The 18,128-nt window shown below is 46.5% G+C and overlaps 1 protein-coding gene and 1 long non-coding RNA gene across 3 annotated transcripts in view; both read left to right on the forward strand.

Annotated features, from left to right (window-relative positions):
* Window positions 1-247: 247 nt before the first annotated feature.
* LOC135813608 (uncharacterized) lies at window positions 248-2,971 on the forward strand. The gene is made up of 2 exons (XR_010553037.1): window positions 248-635; window positions 2,500-2,971. It is a non-coding gene; the product is annotated as an uncharacterized LOC135813608 (long non-coding RNA).
* A 4,881-nt stretch (window positions 2,972-7,852) lies between these two features.
* LOC135814397 (eukaryotic translation initiation factor 2-alpha kinase 3-like) overlaps window positions 7,853-18,128 on the forward strand; it is a 29,223-nt gene continuing 18,947 nt past the window's right edge. The window contains exons 1-5 of one of the 2 annotated variants that reach the window (XM_065327507.1): window positions 7,853-8,011; window positions 8,135-8,252; window positions 9,535-9,641; window positions 10,376-10,779; window positions 17,839-17,983. In XM_065327507.1, coding sequence (XP_065183579.1) covers window positions 7,908-8,011; window positions 8,135-8,252; window positions 9,535-9,641; window positions 10,376-10,779; window positions 17,839-17,983 — 878 coding nt within the window. In that variant the 5' untranslated portion in view covers window positions 7,853-7,907. The remainder of the gene's footprint in view (window positions 8,012-8,134; window positions 8,253-9,534; window positions 9,642-10,375; window positions 10,780-17,838; window positions 17,984-18,128) is intronic. The other variant, XM_065327508.1, reaches the window with a different exon arrangement.

Below are 18,128 nucleotides of genomic sequence, written 5' to 3' on the forward strand. Positions count from 1 at the left end.
AGCGCGCCGCGCACTGACCCATAACCACAGTTGCATACTCTTGTTTATGCACTCTTGGTATTACGTCACCAACCATGCATGGATGGGGGGGCCGGATAGGAGGTATATTAATATGCTCCGCAGGCCGCGAAAGAGAGCCCGTTACCATGGTTACCTGGACCCCTACTCGCGCGGGTAGAGCTAGAGCGAAACTGAGCACCCTGGGATGCGAGCAGCTTTTTAGTACTCCCGGGTCCAAAATCTCACCACCAGGCCGGGATGATCAAAACGTCTGCCGGGTCTGCAGCCTACAAACGTGGATCTGCCGACACTGTGCTGTCGACGACATGTCCGGCAAGGCACCTCCTTGCGTGAATGAAAGCAAGGAACGCTTTTTTTTTTAGAAAGGAAGCTTCTTCTCCAAAATTTAAAATTTTTGAAAATTATTCCTTCTGAAAATATCATCGCGTTCTTGACCTCGAAGCTGACTGCTGAATGCGATTAGGAAAGAAGATTCCTGAAGATACACCAGACGGATTCTGGCAAGCCGTCTGTCGTCTAGATATGCAGTTGTTCGTCATGCATGGTCAGCAATCTTCCTCGTTCGTCCTTTCGTTTTCCTGACCACGATGATGACAAGCAGCTCTCATGCTCAGGTTAGTGCTGTACTTGTATGTCTGGGCACACAACACATCTGAGATTCACCCACTGACGTTATCGAACTGAAGAATGCAGCAAGGGTTCCTCGGATTCTCTTGATTTCGGAACAAATTTCCTTCACTTTCACCCTCTCAGTCTCTTCCCCATGCCCTCCATGCATGCACAATCGAGTTTGCATTTCAAATGTTGTTTTTACTTTGGCAGTGCGTTCGATAACGTTAGGACAGTCTAAGTTAGGTGTTCTTCTCTTCAGGCTTATTGGACGTGTAAAAATTCTAAAAAATAGCTTCCATATGCTAAACGCAGATCCCTGTGAATACGGTTCTGCTGGGCAATGATGTTTACACCAATCTACACTCTATGCTGTCACAGCATCCACAACTGATCCTCTCTCTCTGAATTAACTATTTGATAAAGCCAATCTTTAAATCGCTGTTGCATAGGATCTCGGGTGGGAAGAAGCGATGAATCGATACATGGCATTGTGAAGAAAAGAAGAACAAATTCACATTGCACGTGAGACTCGGTTAGAAAGACTGAGTTTCTGCATTCATAAGAATGTCACACCCCGGGGATCATGATAAAGAAAACATATGTCGTGAAAATGACTGAAAGAACCAAAGAAGTATTTGATCTTCCAGCCAGCTTAGCCTGGTACTACCATACTAGCAGTGCTACCAAGTACCAGCCCTCCATATTTTCTGTATTTGTACGGAAAATCACTCCTTGTGCGCACTACAGAAATTGAGCAAATGGTATAGAAAATCGGAGAGGATCAATCAGCTGTGTAGAAGCATTGCAAGTGTAAGCTGAGTGATGAATAGTCTTGTACCAAAGTGAGTGCATGCCGTACCACAACAACATGTACATGTAGCACAAAAATAATAATGTCGTGAGTGCAAGTCACACATGTTTTACACTACCAAATGCAGCCACCGACATGCATGTGCGTGTCAAAAAACATTACAGTGCAAGTATGCATGCAATGTACACGGCAGTACGCAAAACACTGCAAGATACGGAAAATCAGAAGTCTGAGTACGCAAAACAGACTCAATTGGTGGGCAGCTCTGTACTGGCCTGTACGGAGGGAGTGAATCTCAATGTGTGCAATGCACGCACTTTGGCCGACAGTGAAAACTATGCAAGTCGTGTTGGTTTGCAGGATGAATGTGAGTCCTTTTAGACAAGTGCCTTAGTGGAGTAGCCCACCGAAAGAAGAGTACTTGACACCGCGAAGTGGAGTCTGCGCATACAACAGTGAGGGGGTAAAATTAGCTATGACTGATTCTGCATGTGTTCTGCATGTGTGTCACATTACACTAGCAGATAGGCACACCTGTTGTTCCAAAAAGATGCTTATGTCAGTGTCTGAATATGTCGTGTACCAGGTAATATTGTTGCCAGGATCTCACGGTGAGAGTCAGACTTGAATATGGTATCAATAGATTATCAATATCATACATCACCATGTACCACCCAAAGTATAATAGCCGAAGGACCCGTTTGTGTGGTGGTGTATGATTTCGTGAGCAAGATGAAGTGGCTACAGATGTGTCTTATATAACACCCTAAGAAAAGATCATCAATTCTGGGGAAAGTGATTCTGGTAGCATGTTGTATCCAGTGTGGCATGACAAAGACTCCCTCGATTTAGCCTGTGGAGAATCCGTAAATACATAAATACAATACATACAGGCATCGCAACCTTCGGATTATATGCTCTTTTGCTTGCCTCCTGGAGTGTGGTTGTACCTTGGTTCACTGTATTAGAATAATAGTAGACTTTGTTTTTCGAATTCGTTTCTATAACATTAGGTTTCTTTCTGTTGCTGCTATGTCTTTTCATGTGTTTTACAGGATTGCCATCTGTTGATGAATACCACTCTGAGGCACTCTCACGAGCGAAGGTGTTTGAAAATCCATGTCGGAATGATGGTCATGTTGGCCTAAAGGTGCATTACATTGCCGATACTCGCCACCTCCACCCTGGAACATGTTCAATTTCTGTTTCTCGTATGGAAGGACCGAACAGGTTGTTTTCCTGTCTCAGTGGACCACTCAAGACTGAACAGCACTGATGGAAGAAGATTTGCCGTGAATCTCGTTCACATAATCAGCCTGTTTAATTGCTGTACTGAGGTGACTGCTTCATAACAATGACCATGCAGCATTAATTTTGGATAGTATTGCAGTGCCCCTAAAATTGGAGAATATCGAATTTCTCTGATAGCATTGTGATTCATTTGTGAATAAACATCACTACTCTTTTTGAGTAGCATAGCAATGACAGAGTTGGTTTAATGTATGACAAAATGGAGCCGCTTTTTAACTTAAACCTGTACTATAATCAGTACCGCCGGAAGCAGTTTTTGATTGGTCCGGTAGTTTCATGGCGGGTACACACGTCCTCCACGGTAGGAAACGTTTGTTGGTGGCCAACAAGTTGGTCTGGTGATAACCTGACCAACCAGACCGGCGGGCCTGATAATTGTGGGGCTCATGAGCAGCTCAAGTACTTAGTATGGTTTTGGACATGTCCCCAGTTAACCAATGAGAATAACCGGAAAACAAGGGGGGCTTTAGATACCGTGCTGACTTAACAAGAGGCAGGATAAGCGCGTTACGGGTTGAGCTTGTCGAAAACCAATTGTACTTCATTATGTGTGAAGGGGTTTTATGAAGAAATATTTTATGAACCAGTGTACAGAGATGGTGCTTATGACGAAAGGAGAGAGGAGAAGTGTGTGAAAGTCGATAAAGGGCATCCGAAGGAACACATCGATCCTTGTTGTAAAGAATATTAAGTATAAATCTATGGTTGAAACCTACTTCCCCAAGCGTTCTCTGTTAAGTATAAATCTATGGTTGAACCCGACTTCCCCAAGCGTTCTCTGAGGGGACCGAGGTCTACTCTATCAGTTCATGTATTCTGTGAAGTGACATGACCATTCGTGGGGACCTTGCTCATAATTGCAAAAGTCCTCGTCTGATTTTTCCGCATCAATTGAACGTTATACATGTGCATGTAGTGAAAGCCACATGCAAAAGGCTGTTCCATGGCACTCATCTGCCACCAAGCTCTGGGTTCATTGGCTGAAAATATTCTTCGGCACACTAAAGTCGTGCGCCCAAGAACGTGGAAGCCTACAGAATATCCAACCTGGAATACTAAGAACACCACAGCCCAAAATTAAGAATTGCGGTGTAGGTTTGTGCTGTTGTCAAACACCGGGATTGTTATGTTGCACATGTATCTGAGCTTTACCACTACATACACGTCTGTCTTTACACAATTACCAATCTGCAGACAGCATGCTGTTTCGTCCTTTAGTTACTAATGGACTCATCAATGCAGCACAGAGAAAATGAGGCAGGTGAATGTCCTAGGCTAGAGAGCATCAAATACAGGTATAGAATCATGCCTTGCAGATCTTGTTACGGCCCCTTCGATGCATGTCTGAACATTAGATGGCTGTGTAGCTTCAGTTATCTCAGAATATGTACTATTTATCCAGCAGCAACAACGTTGGTCACACAACTATTCACTATAATGAGTATGCGTTGGAACACTTTACCCCGAGTCATACTATAGCAGTGTATGCCATGCATGGGTTTACCTCACACACTGAATTTCATAATTTGACATCCAAATCACAGAAGAGTGGTGTTCCAAACTTTACGTAATTGCACTCCATGTCCTGCGAGCTACAGTAGAATACTTCAATAGAAAATTTCTTATAGCACGTTCTTAGAAACAAATCGTATAGGTTCGAGGCTGTCAACCCAGAAATTTGTGATTTCACAGCCATAGATGTTACCAGTCAGGTCACTGTATACAGTAGGTATGCAGAAGAAAATTCTAGTAACTCTTTGTGGAAGAGCTGTGCCAAAATGTGTACAGTACAGTAAATTAATAAAAAATGAGAAAAGCAGTGACAAGGCTGTGCATGATGTAGATCTACTCGTACCAGTAAGTACAGTGCACCAGTGAAATTGTTGGTGTAGTACCGGTATACTACTATAATTATGGCATGGCCCATGCCACTACAATCTATTTGCAGTGGGCCGCAGTAGGCCAGTGCAACAGAAAGCATTTCAGAAGCTGTGTGCAATGTTAACATCTATGACATACAAGTAAACTGCCATATAGCACAATCGATTACTCTCAGCCCACATAAGTACAATGTAGGCCAATCAGTAGTATAGATACATAGAGCACACTCTACATCATACATAGTCGGCACCAAATCTATGTTGTCGATGTACTTTGCAAATATGACATGATGGCAAGCGTGCTTGATTCATCATAATATTGCCTTGTACTTGGTTGGAAGTTAGTTGTAAGTTCAGTGGTCGAGGTAAGCAGAGCTGCTCCAGCTTTCAGAATCCTGCATGAAAAAGGCAGAAAGCAAATGTAGGTATAATAGTAGCAAGCTGATGTAAAGAGCCTGTCTTTCAATGCAATAATTCTATCCACTGCATGGACAGACCTGGTGCTTCATTCACCTCTGTTTCTTGCTTTCTCAGAAAACCTACTTCCTCCTTCAGCCATCTAGCTCATGATATACATTAATTTTTCTTTATGCCTTTTCAGCCGTGGTCGACTTTCGCCCCTCCTGTTTGATTGGCAATTGCAGTCAACCTGGGGAATACTGACCCTCGATTGTGAATGAGAAAAGTGTCGCTATTCGCATTGTTGTTACTCGTGAGGTTGGAAGTATGCAATCAAATGTTCACTAGATCTGAAGATTGTGTCGTTATTTGCGAGTTGTTTTGTAAACCCGAGGTAGATTATTCACAAGGTTGATTGTACATGCTATGGGATGTACAATAACTAACCAAACAATAATGGTGTAACAATGATTTGAGTCCATATCCAATTGGATGAACCTAGAGTGCATGATCCATTCCAGAAAGGCGACTTCAGTGAGTCTTGAATTGTCAGCAGCATCATACTTCCATCGAGCTTTTTTTCTTTTTCGAAACGACCCTCTCTTTTCAATTCGAACGAAGGTCAACATACGTGGCAGGCATGCACGCACTGATCTTCACTGTATACATGTGCATGTATACTGTACTGTAGTCTGTGCAGTCAACTAGTCGTGTTCCACTTGGCTTACGGTAAGTATCACTACAAGTGCATAGTAGCCCCCCCCCCCCCACCCCGGGGAGTGCGCGTGAACGGCAACTGTGAACTGGTAAAAGAATTATTCGACACCTTCGTTCGTTTCGATGGAGAAGGTTCATCTGGCAAATTGAGGCCTTCGTTTCACTCCTAGCCCCAGGAGCGAAATTTTCACTCCTTGGCTGCCTGTTTGAGCCGTCCTTGTGGAAGGGTTGATTTATGCATGCCCGCATATACATGTAGACCTTATTCAATAAACGTCACAATCACGTGAACCAGGGTCCCGGGAACCAGGGAGCGGCAAGAGACCTGCACTCAGTGCACAGTGGACTCGGCGTGGGAACATAGGAGTAGAAAAATACCGGTATTTTACTACTCCCTTGTACGAACTGGGCCTTTCTTGCCACTCGTTTCACGTACGTGTGCCCCAGCTTACAACAAATCCCTAGAGGCGAGTCCAAAAATCACGTTATCGAATAAGGTCTATAGAAACACAGATCACGTAGAACTACCCCATCCGGGGTCACAACTCACAACGTTTTGGGTACTTAGGTCTCATGTCGTCTCCCCAGGTGCTATGAATCCCTGATGCACATGTATCTACATATACAATGTAACCGTAACTCTACCAATATTGCGGACGATGACCCTCCCCCCCCCCCCCGGCAAACAGAAAGTCGCTATGTCCTGGCCGAGTTTATCTTTTAATTAAATGGTTTTCTCGGTTGGGATTTCATACCTGACAACCATCCCGATTTGGCCGGGACCGTCCCGATATCGAGGGCGGTAATAGGCACCCAAAAGTGCACTAGTTCCATGCCTCACCGCGAGCTTCTTTTGTATACATTTTCATGCCTAGGTATGTCATTGGATCTCAGGTTTGCAAAGGTTGGCAGGTATGGGATTTGTAGAGTGACCAGTTTTGACTATTGCCACCTGCTGTGCAGAAGTGTCATTCCTACATCCTGGCTGCAAACGTACCCCCCCCCCCCCACCCACACACACACACCACCACCAACAATGTTCGATCCTATTTACAGGACCTCACTCTATATGAAAGTGTAGCAGAGGCACTGCCAAAGTATAAAAAACAGCAATTGAAATGCAAGCTGCATTGTGCATGCATGGAGGGCATGGGGAAGAGACTGAGAGGGTGAAAGTGAAGGAAATTTGTTCCGAAATCAAGAGAATCCGAGGAACCCTTGCTGCATTCTTCAGTTCGATAACGTCAGTGGGTGAATCTCAGATGTGTTGTGTGCCCAGACATACAAGTACAGCACTAACCTGAGCATGAGAGCTGCTTGTCATCATCGTGGTCAGGAAAACGAAAGGACGAACGAGGAAGATTGCTGACCATGCATGACGAACAACTGCATATCTAGACGACAGACGGCTTGCCAGAATCCGTCTGGTGTATCTTCAGGAATCTTCTTTCCTAATCGCATTCAGCAGTCAGCTTCGAGGTCAAGAACGCGATGATATTTTCAGAAGGAATAATTTTCAAAAATTTTAAATTTTGGAGAAGAAGCTTCCTTTCTAAAAAAAAAAGCGTTCCTTGCTTTCATTCACGCAAGGAGGTGCCTTGCCGGACATGTCGTCGACAGCACAGTGTCGGCAGATCCACGTTTGTAGGCTGCAGACCCGGCAGACGTTTTGATCATCCCGGCCTGGTGGTGAGATTTTGGACCCGGGAGTACTAAAAAGCTGCTCGCATCCCAGGGTGCTCAGTTTCGCTCTACCCGCGCGAGTAGGGGTCCAGGTAACGGGCTCTCTTTCGCGGCCTGCGGAGCATAATATACCTCCGGATAGCGGAGGTCGCGGTCGCGCGACCCGTGAACAATTATTTACATGGTAGATCTACGAGTACCGGTACCCCGCCAAGGCGCCAACCCCTCTTCGGAGCTCCCGCGGCCTGAGAGTGAGAGACCCGACGCGACCCGGCCGACCCGACCTTGCGCACACCTCACTGCCATGCCACTGCTCGTACCGCGAAACTCGAATAGAAAGGCCACGCAGTCCGACAAGTGACTTCAGTCAGTTCAGATCAGCATGCAGAGGAGAGTTTGTGTAGGGGAAGAAGAGGAATAAGAAAGGAAAAAAAGGAAAACGAACCGCGGAGAGGCATGAGAGAATTAGGACAATGCGGATCATGGAACTCCTTGTCATCGGGTCATTCTTGGGCGCTACGTGTGGGAAAGAGATCGAAACGCCCATGGTGATGGCCTGTGAGCTTCGAACATCAAGGTAAGTTTGAAGAAACACTCTAGTCCAGTTGTCCGCGTCCTTTGGGTTTGCAACTTTGCATATGTTATCGTTTGTCTTCGGCGATCACTTTGCCCCATTTTCTTGACTTGTTTACTGCCGCAGACACCAACTAGACGTCACTGTATTGGCCTGCAATGATAGCAAGGCCGGAAACTCTTCTCTCGATCCCTTGTGCGCTTCTGGAAAACCATCGGAAGGCAAATCGGCCCGATACGGTCAGGTACGCGTACGCACGCTGTACGGTGACCTAATGTCCTTGCCATCCTGATTTCTTTTTTACTACGCGACTGTACGTACAAAACACAATCTTTCTCAAATCTCTCACTGCAATAGCACATGTATACTGTACTAGAATCCACAGCTCCGGAGACCGTGCACACATAACATGTCACCACGTGAGGCAACGTCGACTTGCCCTCAGCCCAGATACAGACCAGGGATTTGTAGTATCTAGGGAGGCGACACGACGGGGGGAAATGAAACGACAGGGGCCTTGTTCCCCCCGGCTGCTCATAAGAGTCATTCTTGGGGCAAGACTGGTTTATGCACGTGACGGTTATGCATACCATTCCCGGTATGGGTCACATTGGGCATGAGCAGGTGTGGCTGTATCACGCTTGCGTGCTACACTACAGTTCATCCTCGCTCTTAGCTGCATACGCCCGTTTTCCACAAAAAAATATCCGGATAGATGAGAGAACTGGACTAGGACCACACATACATGTACATGTATGTGCTTATACGCATATGGCACATCAAGATGTGTGAAATCATGCATTCATGTACATGTATATGGGTCGTCCCATGCAGTACAGCCAGCACACACTGGCCCATGCTGTGGCAGATGTCCTTGTGGACGTTTTATGTTGTTTGACGAGATCTCTGCCGTTCTATGTAGAAAGGAGCACAAAAATAATTCGTTCATCAGCTTGGTCCTGCTCACGGCACCAGATGCCGTGGCTGCAGGTCCGTTGCTACCAACCAGGTAGTCAATCACTATACACTCAAACGCCTCTTATCCGGACGCCTCAGATACGGGCACGTCTCTCTACCGACCACCCTCAGCTTGAGTTCCTATGGCAAAATGCTTCGAATTTGGGGGGGGGGGGGGTGAACTTTTCTTCCGAATGCACAAGTGCTTATTTGTCACTCCCAACCTGTGTAATCCACACATTTTTATCCATGGATTATTTTGTAACCTGAACAGGTGCAATATGCGCCAAAAAAAACTTCTTCAAAAATGATAATGATACATGGTAGATGAGTTATCCTGAGATACGGGCAAATCTGAGATACGGGCAGTGCCCGGTCCCAAAGTGCCCGGATAAGAGACGTCTGAGTGTACATGCACATGTAGTCGTCAAGTCAAGCTAGTTCACACAGAACAGAGCGTTTGCTCATCATGTGCATTCATGGCGAATGATATGGTGCGAGGAGGGAATATATTATACATGACGTTGTATGTCTCAAGCATAATCGTTCTGATGATGGTGATGATGCAGGTGTCATCCAATGCCCAGCAACATCCTCCTTGTTATAGCAACATGCATCCTGTCGTCATTAGGAAGACAATAATTCAAGCCAGCGGACATCATGCGAAAATGAAGAGGTACATGTACCGGTATAATGTGTGTGTGTGCGCGCGCGCGTGTGTGTGTGTGCGTGTGAAGGGGCATGTTTGTGTGCGGGTTCACATGCGTGTGTGTGTGTATCCAGTTGTCTGTGTACCTGTTGGTTTCTGATGCTACGTTTATTCCTAGTTTCTGCAAATTTGGCTTTTCTTGCATGTTCACTAGTTGAGGGAATGGAAAAGGGAAAAGTCTGAAGAAAAATTGGCTGTCACCACCAGGACTCAAACCAGGGACCTTTGATTAAGGCCAGCGATGCTCTAACCACTGAGCTGACTACATGTACTTATGGTATAGCTGTCATCCCAGAAGAGACCGTTCAACATTTTCTTCAGACTTCCAAACTTGTTTGCATGTTTGCCTTTGCCTTGCACCTTACAGTTGAAGACCACCCAAAATCTCTTCTTGGCTACATACGGTTCGCTTCTAGGAATGCATATCGTCTTTTGTAATCATTGTAGAGCATAAGTACCGATGGTTGAGTATGCTATACTTTTCAAGGTTACTGTACATTGTTCCTTTTCACCATTTGGATACGCAGAGTGCATGACAGTCTTGATAGGAGCTCACTGGAAAAGAGTTCTTCAAGTACTAGGGGTATGATGGTACATGGCACCTCCACACTATCACTGCCGTAATATTTATACAATGGCACCAGTAGGGCATGCATATCATAATTATTAATCTTCACGTTTCTACTGTTTCATTTGCCCAGAAATGCTCGTTTTCTGAGCACGGCAGGAGAATCGCTACATCAACCCGTCTATGGGAGGCAGTTGCCGACACATGACAGCATACAAGGACTTCGCATGGATTCGACCATACGACTCCGATCCAAAGAGTTGCCTTGCTTTCCTACCACATCAGTAATCTCCACTCGACTCACTCACTCGTACCTTTCCCAGCTGCACCAACATGACGTGACGCACAGCTCTATACCAGTCGTGCATGATGACCCGGGACGGTGCCAATCTCCGACTCCTGTCAAGGACCAGCAGCAATATTTGAATGTTGGCACTGCACGAGCTAGCGCCAGCATGACAACAAGACCAATGGAGAGTGCAATGGCGAGTGCAATGGAGAGTGCTGGCCCCAATCCCACTCAAGGTAAGACACAAGGTATGTTATGACCTGAATAGAAACATCCCTCAGCAGACTTCAGACATGTTATACATATGTAACATATCGTGTTTAGATTTACTATCACGATCTATTCGTTGTCAGGGATTGCACCAATGATGGCCCTGGAATGGTGTTCATAACTGGCGCCTGTACACATGAAACCACGTGTGTGTGTGTGTGTGTGTGTGTACTTTGCTGGCTTTTGGGCCATCATGCGCATGGAAGCACACTGAAATGGTTCAAATGGATGTTCCAACATATCTTTTTCAGCATGCTTCAGTTGCGTACAGGCGCATATCTGTACCTCCAGAAACTTGCGGAGAAATTTCGGAAATACCGCGGAAAACGTTGCGAGGTAAAATGCCACAAATTGCGAGGAATATTGCGGATTTTGTCAACAATTGCGGGATTATTGTGGTAAAATTGCGGAAATTGCGATTTTGGTACTTGTACTGTAGTGCGGTACAGCATACGGTAGCATAAATCATGCATGGCAAAACAGAACGTGTGCTGCAGCGCTGCGCTGTACTCGATTGCGACTGTGTTCAACTGCTTGACAGGAGCTTGCAAGACAGCTTTCTTCCATCGCCGGACAACACTCGACGCAAGCTTTATTTTTTGACTTGTCAGCCGCTGATTTGCCCAGAAACTTCTCCATTTTGGTGTCGATCTCACAAGTAAACTACTGACGAGCTCGAAGAACTAAACAACATAGAAGAAAGACTCGAACAACGCCAGTGCTTTTCGAAGTATCAAGGACAGTTTTCTACAATAACGCGGATGATTTCGCGGGCTTTTGTTCGAATCGCGGAAAACAACGCGGCCGCGGAATCGCAAGTTCCTGGAGGGACAGGCATGTGCCAGCCACTTTGACTTGCAGAGTCAAAAAGTAGTACTCAATGACGTACAACCTAAATACTACTCGAATTGCTGTGTCATGGCTGGTGGTCCATCTAGTGGCACCAGGTCGTCAACCAATATAGTTGACTCAAGCAGATAAGTAGCTCACCTGTTTTCCGGCTCACACAAGGTAGTCGAAGGTTGAAGGGGAGCGATCAAAGATACTTTATTCGTTGGAGAAGGCGGCTTTTATGTGATTTTGTTATAGTATAATTGTGATCTAATAATTAGTAATAAGCACGAGAGGCAAGCAAAGCTTGAAGGAGAGGCTGTTTAAGCTTCTTAGGCAGACCCGAAGGTGGAATGATTTCCTAACCCCACATCGGTCTCTTTTATCCCTGGGCTGCTGACGTGTCAGCGCCAGTTTGCATTCGGCGCCGTGGCGCGGCCTGCGCAGCGTCTGCGCACACAATCTAAATGCGGACTGTCGCCAGTCACTGTATCAGTAGTACACTGTGCAATGTTGCGATCCCAAGTGACCGTAGAGGGTCTACTGGTCCTCGAGTACCGCTCAGGTGTGACGAGTCACCCCTTATTCACTTCCCGTTGAGAAGTTTCCTGAATCGACGTTCCTGCTGACCCCATCTGGCCAGGCTACGCTGTTTTTTAGTCAGACTATGAGTACAACTTACTTCTAGTCTGATTTCTCCCATTCCTGACTCGAAAGCACAGGAGTGTGGATCTACGCAGCATGCTGGGGTGCGTCCTCGTTTGACTACCTTGTACATGCAGTCCTTGGAGCTAGTTTATACCACTAGTCCAATATCAACCCTCATGCTTTGACACACAAAAACACAAGTTTGTTCAAGTTCGCCTCAAGGGCCATCTTTCAAGTTAATTACGATAACATCTCGGCTTCGGCCGAGGCCAAGCTGGCGGCGTCGTCGACGGCCGCGTCGGTTGTTGCCGTCAGGCGTTCGCGTTCGGCCTTTGCGGCGTCTCGGGCTGCAGTGACTGCATCTGCATGTGCACGATTGCGAGGCGTTGTCGCCGTTGCGGGGGAGGCCCCTCTTCGATTGCTGCAGAGAATTTCTTCAATGCCATCAAGATGGACGTTAGCCCGCCTGCAATAGCCCGGAGCTTCTGAGCCTGTGAATGCCGATGCAAGGCCTCCAATGCTGAGGCACCTGCCTGCAAGGCAACGATCAGGTCTTGCTGATGCGCGGCATGTCGTGGGAGTCGCGCCTCGGGTGGGCCACGCTTTTGCTGTTTGTCAGCCATTCTCGACTCTGTTCAAGAAGGAGACACACATAACAATGTTTTAGCATTATCGCTTGATCCTGGTCACAGCACCCAATGTCATGGCTGGTGGTCCATCTAGTGGCACCAGGTCGTCAACCAATATAGTTGACTCAAGCAGATAAGTAGCTCACCTGTTTTCCGGCTCACACAAGGTAGTCGAAGGTTGAAGGGGAGCGATCAAAGATACTTTATTCGTTGGAGAAGGCTGCTTTTATGTGATTTTGTTAAAGTATAATTGTGATACAATAATTAGTAGTAAATATTTAGTATAGTTCCGGGGAGCTCGCTCACCCACATTACAGGATAGTATTGCTAATATTATTTATCTCCGAGGCTCTTCGTACGACGGGCCTGGAGTACGCTGTCGGAAGTTGCTGCAGCCAGAGCTTGCCGCCTTCGTGCGCTGCCTTGATTGATGGTCACCCTTCATCTCCTGCCCGTAGGCTCTTCCCTCTCATTGCCCCGTAGGGTGCTTCACGGTCAAGCCGTGACCTCTCCCAAAAAGGGATAACGGAGTCCGCAGTGCGCGAAGCACTTGCAGGACCCTTTACGTCTTACGACGCGAGAAGAGGGGCCTTGCTTGCTCGACTAACAAAGGTATCAGCTCCTTTGCAGGACTAGGGCTGCGTTTACACGACAACGCACGGCCAGTTTTCCGTTTTCAGTCCCGCATTTCTTTTTTCGTTTTCGTACGTTTACACGATCAAAGCCGATCCGAGGTGGTCTCCGTTTGTATCGTTTTCAAGCGTCTACACGAGAGCAAAGAATCCGCCAAAGTTTGTCATGTGCCAAGTGTTGCCGTGGAAGCACCAATCACACTTGTTGCAAAAGAAGGATCCACGAGCGGGATTCGAACCCAGCACCCCTGTCTTTCCGGGACAGTGCCCTACCGATTAGGCTACCGGGGATCACACACACTCATGGGTCCTTCTTGCTACACTGCTCCCCCGCCCCAACAGGCTGTGTCCTCACGCCGTACCTAGCTCGCGGGGGGTACGATGGGTCGTGGGTTCGAGCCATTGCCAGGCGCCAATGTTGCAAAAGAAGGATCCACGAGCGGGATTCGAACCCAGCACCCCTGTCTTTCCGGGACAGTGCCCTACCGATTAGGCTACCGGGGATCACACACACTCATGGGTCCTTCTTGCTACACACTCAAGTAATGTTTGAAAACAGGCACACGACAACACACGTCACATGACGAAAATTGTAAAAACATTTTTTTGGATTGTCGGATCCGTGCAAACGGCCGAAAACGAAACAAACGTGACGGAAAACGAGGCCAGCACACCGTTTCGACTGTTTACACACCCAAATTTATCCGGCACAACATTTCCGTTTTCAAATTCTTCCACCTTGGCCAGCGTTTTGGTTTTCTTCCGTTTTGGTGTACAACTTTTACGTTTTGCTCCGCGTACCGTGTAAATGAACCCTGGATCCGAAAGGATTTCGTTGCGTTCTCGCCCCCAGCGTTGTCGTGTAAACGCAGCCTAAGCAGGGTCCCCTCAAGCTCAACAGTGTAGTGAGTACAATGTTGACGACTTGTACTTGGTGTTGCCGACGTACGACAACACTTGTGACTCTAGGCCACGAGTTGTAAGCCATGATTGCTCAACTAACGAAAGTGCCAAATCCTTCGCAGGACAAATCATGGTTCTTACAGAACTCTAGAATAATTCGGAGCCCATCTTTGGCTGCTGAATCTCATTGCGTGGTTGCTTTCACGATGAGTCGAATTCGGGTCATTACAGCTGTTTTCTGGAGAAAAAAAAACTTAAAGGGGAAGTTAAGGCAAAAATTACGAGAAAGCTAGGAAGCTCAGGGCCTAGGGCCCTACGCTATGCTTTTTTGCCTTGATGACCTAGGGGGCGTTCGTTTTTAATCTACAGGTTTGGGTAGAAACTACTTCTTTTGGTAGAGGTGTTCGTTTTTTGAAAAAAAATTCTACTCAAAAGGGTAGATTCTACTTTCCTCTACCGGCTCTACCGGGAAAAAGTTGGTAGAATCCGGTAGAAGTTGGTAGAGCTACGGGATTTCCAGCAAGATCAAGGATTTGTACACAACTCCATAAAAAAAAGAAACATTTCACGTACACATCGTGTAAACTACTAGATCCGGTAGAACAGCGTTCGTACACTTGCCTCTACCATCTACCTCTATCGGTAGAGTGACTCTACTCTACTCTACCAGGTAGCTAAAAACGAACGCAGCCCTAGACAAAAAAAAGCATAGGGATGTTATAAATTCTTTAAAAAAAATCCTTTTTTTAAAACCTGGGATTCGAACCCGCACTATGGTGCGCCCTGCATGCATCCCCCGATACACTTCGCATACATACTAATTCTTCCAAGTTGTTTCACATTGTGATCTTGCATTTGAAAGCCCTATTTGAATATGCATTGTGGCCAGCCGTCTTTGATGGCACGGTACGGCAGGGGATAGGTACGGGACAGGTACGATCGAGGGTAATACAACACCGTCTAGCTGCCGCAATATTCAAATAGGGCTTTCAAACGCAAGATAATAACGTGAAGCAACTTGGAAGAATGGGTGTGAATGCGAAGTGTATGGGGGAATGCATGTAGGGCGATAGTGCGGGTTCGAATCCTAGGATATGCCTGAAAAAAAATAGGAGAATTGAAAAATTTATAACATCCTATGCTTTTTTGCCGTCAGATACGGATAGCGCCAGGCGTGACACAAACAAACAAACACACAAACAAACAAATACCAAATTAAAGCTGTGTGGACCCTGGCTAGCGCCAGACGTTACTGAAGTAACGTCTTCTGCATAGCTACGGGAAATATTTCACCAGTTTTACTCTTCGGGGTGCTGAGTCGAATGGTCTTGGTCCGAGAAAGCTGAGACGCTCCCTTCCTACTTGAATCCCAATCGAACTCGCGCACTTCCACCGAAACTGGGTGACTGCGCCCTACTAGATGGGGATTTGTATGCAAAATGTCACTAAAAGCGCCATTTCGTTCTTATAAAAGCACGGATGACCGCGATTGGCCCATATGTTGTAGTCTTTTCGACGCTGAGTCGATTGGTTTTGGTCCGAAAAGGCTGCGATGCAGCGTTCCTCCTTTATTCCCAATCGAACATGGTTGAAGAAGCGGTCACGTGCTCCTGCGTACACCAGTCACCTGGTCACCGTGCCTGCAGGGTACAACTTACTGGCCTGTTTGACCTTTTTTGGGTGCAGTCCTGTCACTCGAGTTGAACTCAAGTTGAACCTTGGTGTGAAAGTTGTCGCCTGCTGGCGTGGTGACCAGGTGATTTTGGCACGAAAAAATAACACGAACCTTTCATAAAACGTTTTCAAATTTTGTCCAAAAGTAAAAATAAAACTATAGCAAGCTAGAGAAGGCTATTCTCCAGAGATTCACCAGAAAACATTTTCAAATTTCATCTCTGCCTTGCCGATAAACTCAAAAATGCAGTCAAAATTTTCCCAAAAAAACTGTACCGCCCCAGCCACCTTAAAGGGGAAGTATACCCTAAAAATCAAATTTTCACCAGTTGTAGTCTTCGGGGTGCTGAGTCGAATGGTCTTGGTCGGAGGAAGCTGAGACGCTCCCTTCCTCCTTTATTCCCAATCGAACTCGCACACTTCCACCGAAACTGGGTGACTGCACCCTACTAGATCGGGATTTGCATGGAAAAAGTCACTAAAAACGCCGTTTCGTTCTTATAAAAGAACGGATGACCGCGATTGGTCCATATGTTGTAGTTCTTTGGCCGCTGAGTCGACTGGTTTTGGTCCGCAAAGGCTGCGATGCAGCGTTCGGCCCTTATTCCCAATCGAACACGGTTGAGTAAGCGGTCACATGCTCATGCGTACACCAGTCGCCTGGTCACCGTGCCTGCAGGCTACATTTCTCACATAAAGGTTCAACTCAAAGGTTCAAAGCAGGGAGTCGTAAGAGGCTTTTACGACTCCCTGGTTCAAAGGTTCAACTTTGAGTTACATAAACGGGCCCAAACAGGCTGTAAATGAGCACGTGACCGCTTACTCAACCGTGTTCGATTGGGAATAAGGGCCGAACTCTGCATCGCAGCGTTTTCGGACCAAAACCAGTCGACTCAGCGGGCAAAGGACTACAACATATGGACCAATCGTGGTCATCCGTGCTTTTATAAGAACGAAACGGCGTTTTTAGTGACTTTTTCCATACAAATCCCTATCTAGTAGGGCGCAGTCACCCAGTTTCGGTGGAAGTGCGCGAGTTCGATTGGGAATAAAGCAGGAAGGGAGCGTCTCAGCTTCTTCGGACCAAGACCATTCGACTCAGCACCCCGAAGACTACAACTGGTGAAAATTTGATTTTAGGGTATACTTCCCCTTTAAATTACGCTCTTTGGTGCCTATGAAGTGAAAATAGTTTGCAACGTGTCTTGCTGCGCCTGAGGTTGGTGCTTCCGAGGGATGTGGAAACACTACCAGCTCCATGCCTTGGCAGGGCTTGAGTCCCTGGTTAGGCCCCCCTTTCCGCCCTCCTACACTAAACCGGAAGTTACTCTCAGTACAAGTATATGTCTACAATTATTTCTTTCTTGTACTGGTTGCAAATAGGTACAAACTCATTTTGCTGTACTTCATTTTTGACCATCAGCTGGGGAAACAGGTCACACTGATACTACCAAGAGTACATAACCCACACGAGTGTAGTCTACTGGAAAGACTCTGCCAGCACAGCACTAGGTGGAGATAATACAGGCAGTTGCAAACTCTTCGGGTGATGGGCTCCTGATATTACCAGTATGTGTACTGTATGCATTGGCACTGAGCCAAGTGCATTTCTTGTTGTGAATATTGGCGCCACATTCGCGGACAAGTCATTCTTGTGCGGTGCCATCAATCTTGCTCTTTATGTGTTCTTTGTTATCTTTCTATGCTCTTCCAAACACAGGCTCATCCATTAGCCCTACTAGTGGTCGTTGGATGCCACCTCTACATGCCTTCTCCTCACCACACTTAGATATTGAGGCCAACCACCTTCAGTATCAGCATGAAAACGACAAGACACCTGACGTTGTAACTCTTCGTCTTTGCTGGTAAGGGTCACACATTTGCTGCTTTGTCACGCTTGTTTAATCTTACAAGTACCCCTGCTGCTGTTCTTGCGGCGGCTAATGGGGAGAACCGAAAAAAACATTGCCACAAGTGCATTGGCTGAGTACGTTAGTTTGTATTGGTGCC

The sequence above is a fragment of the Sycon ciliatum genome, chromosome 4 (genome assembly GCF_964019385.1).
Source record: "Sycon ciliatum chromosome 4, ocSycCili1.1, whole genome shotgun sequence".
NCBI classification, from domain to species: Eukaryota; Metazoa; Porifera; class Calcarea; order Leucosolenida; family Sycettidae; genus Sycon; species Sycon ciliatum.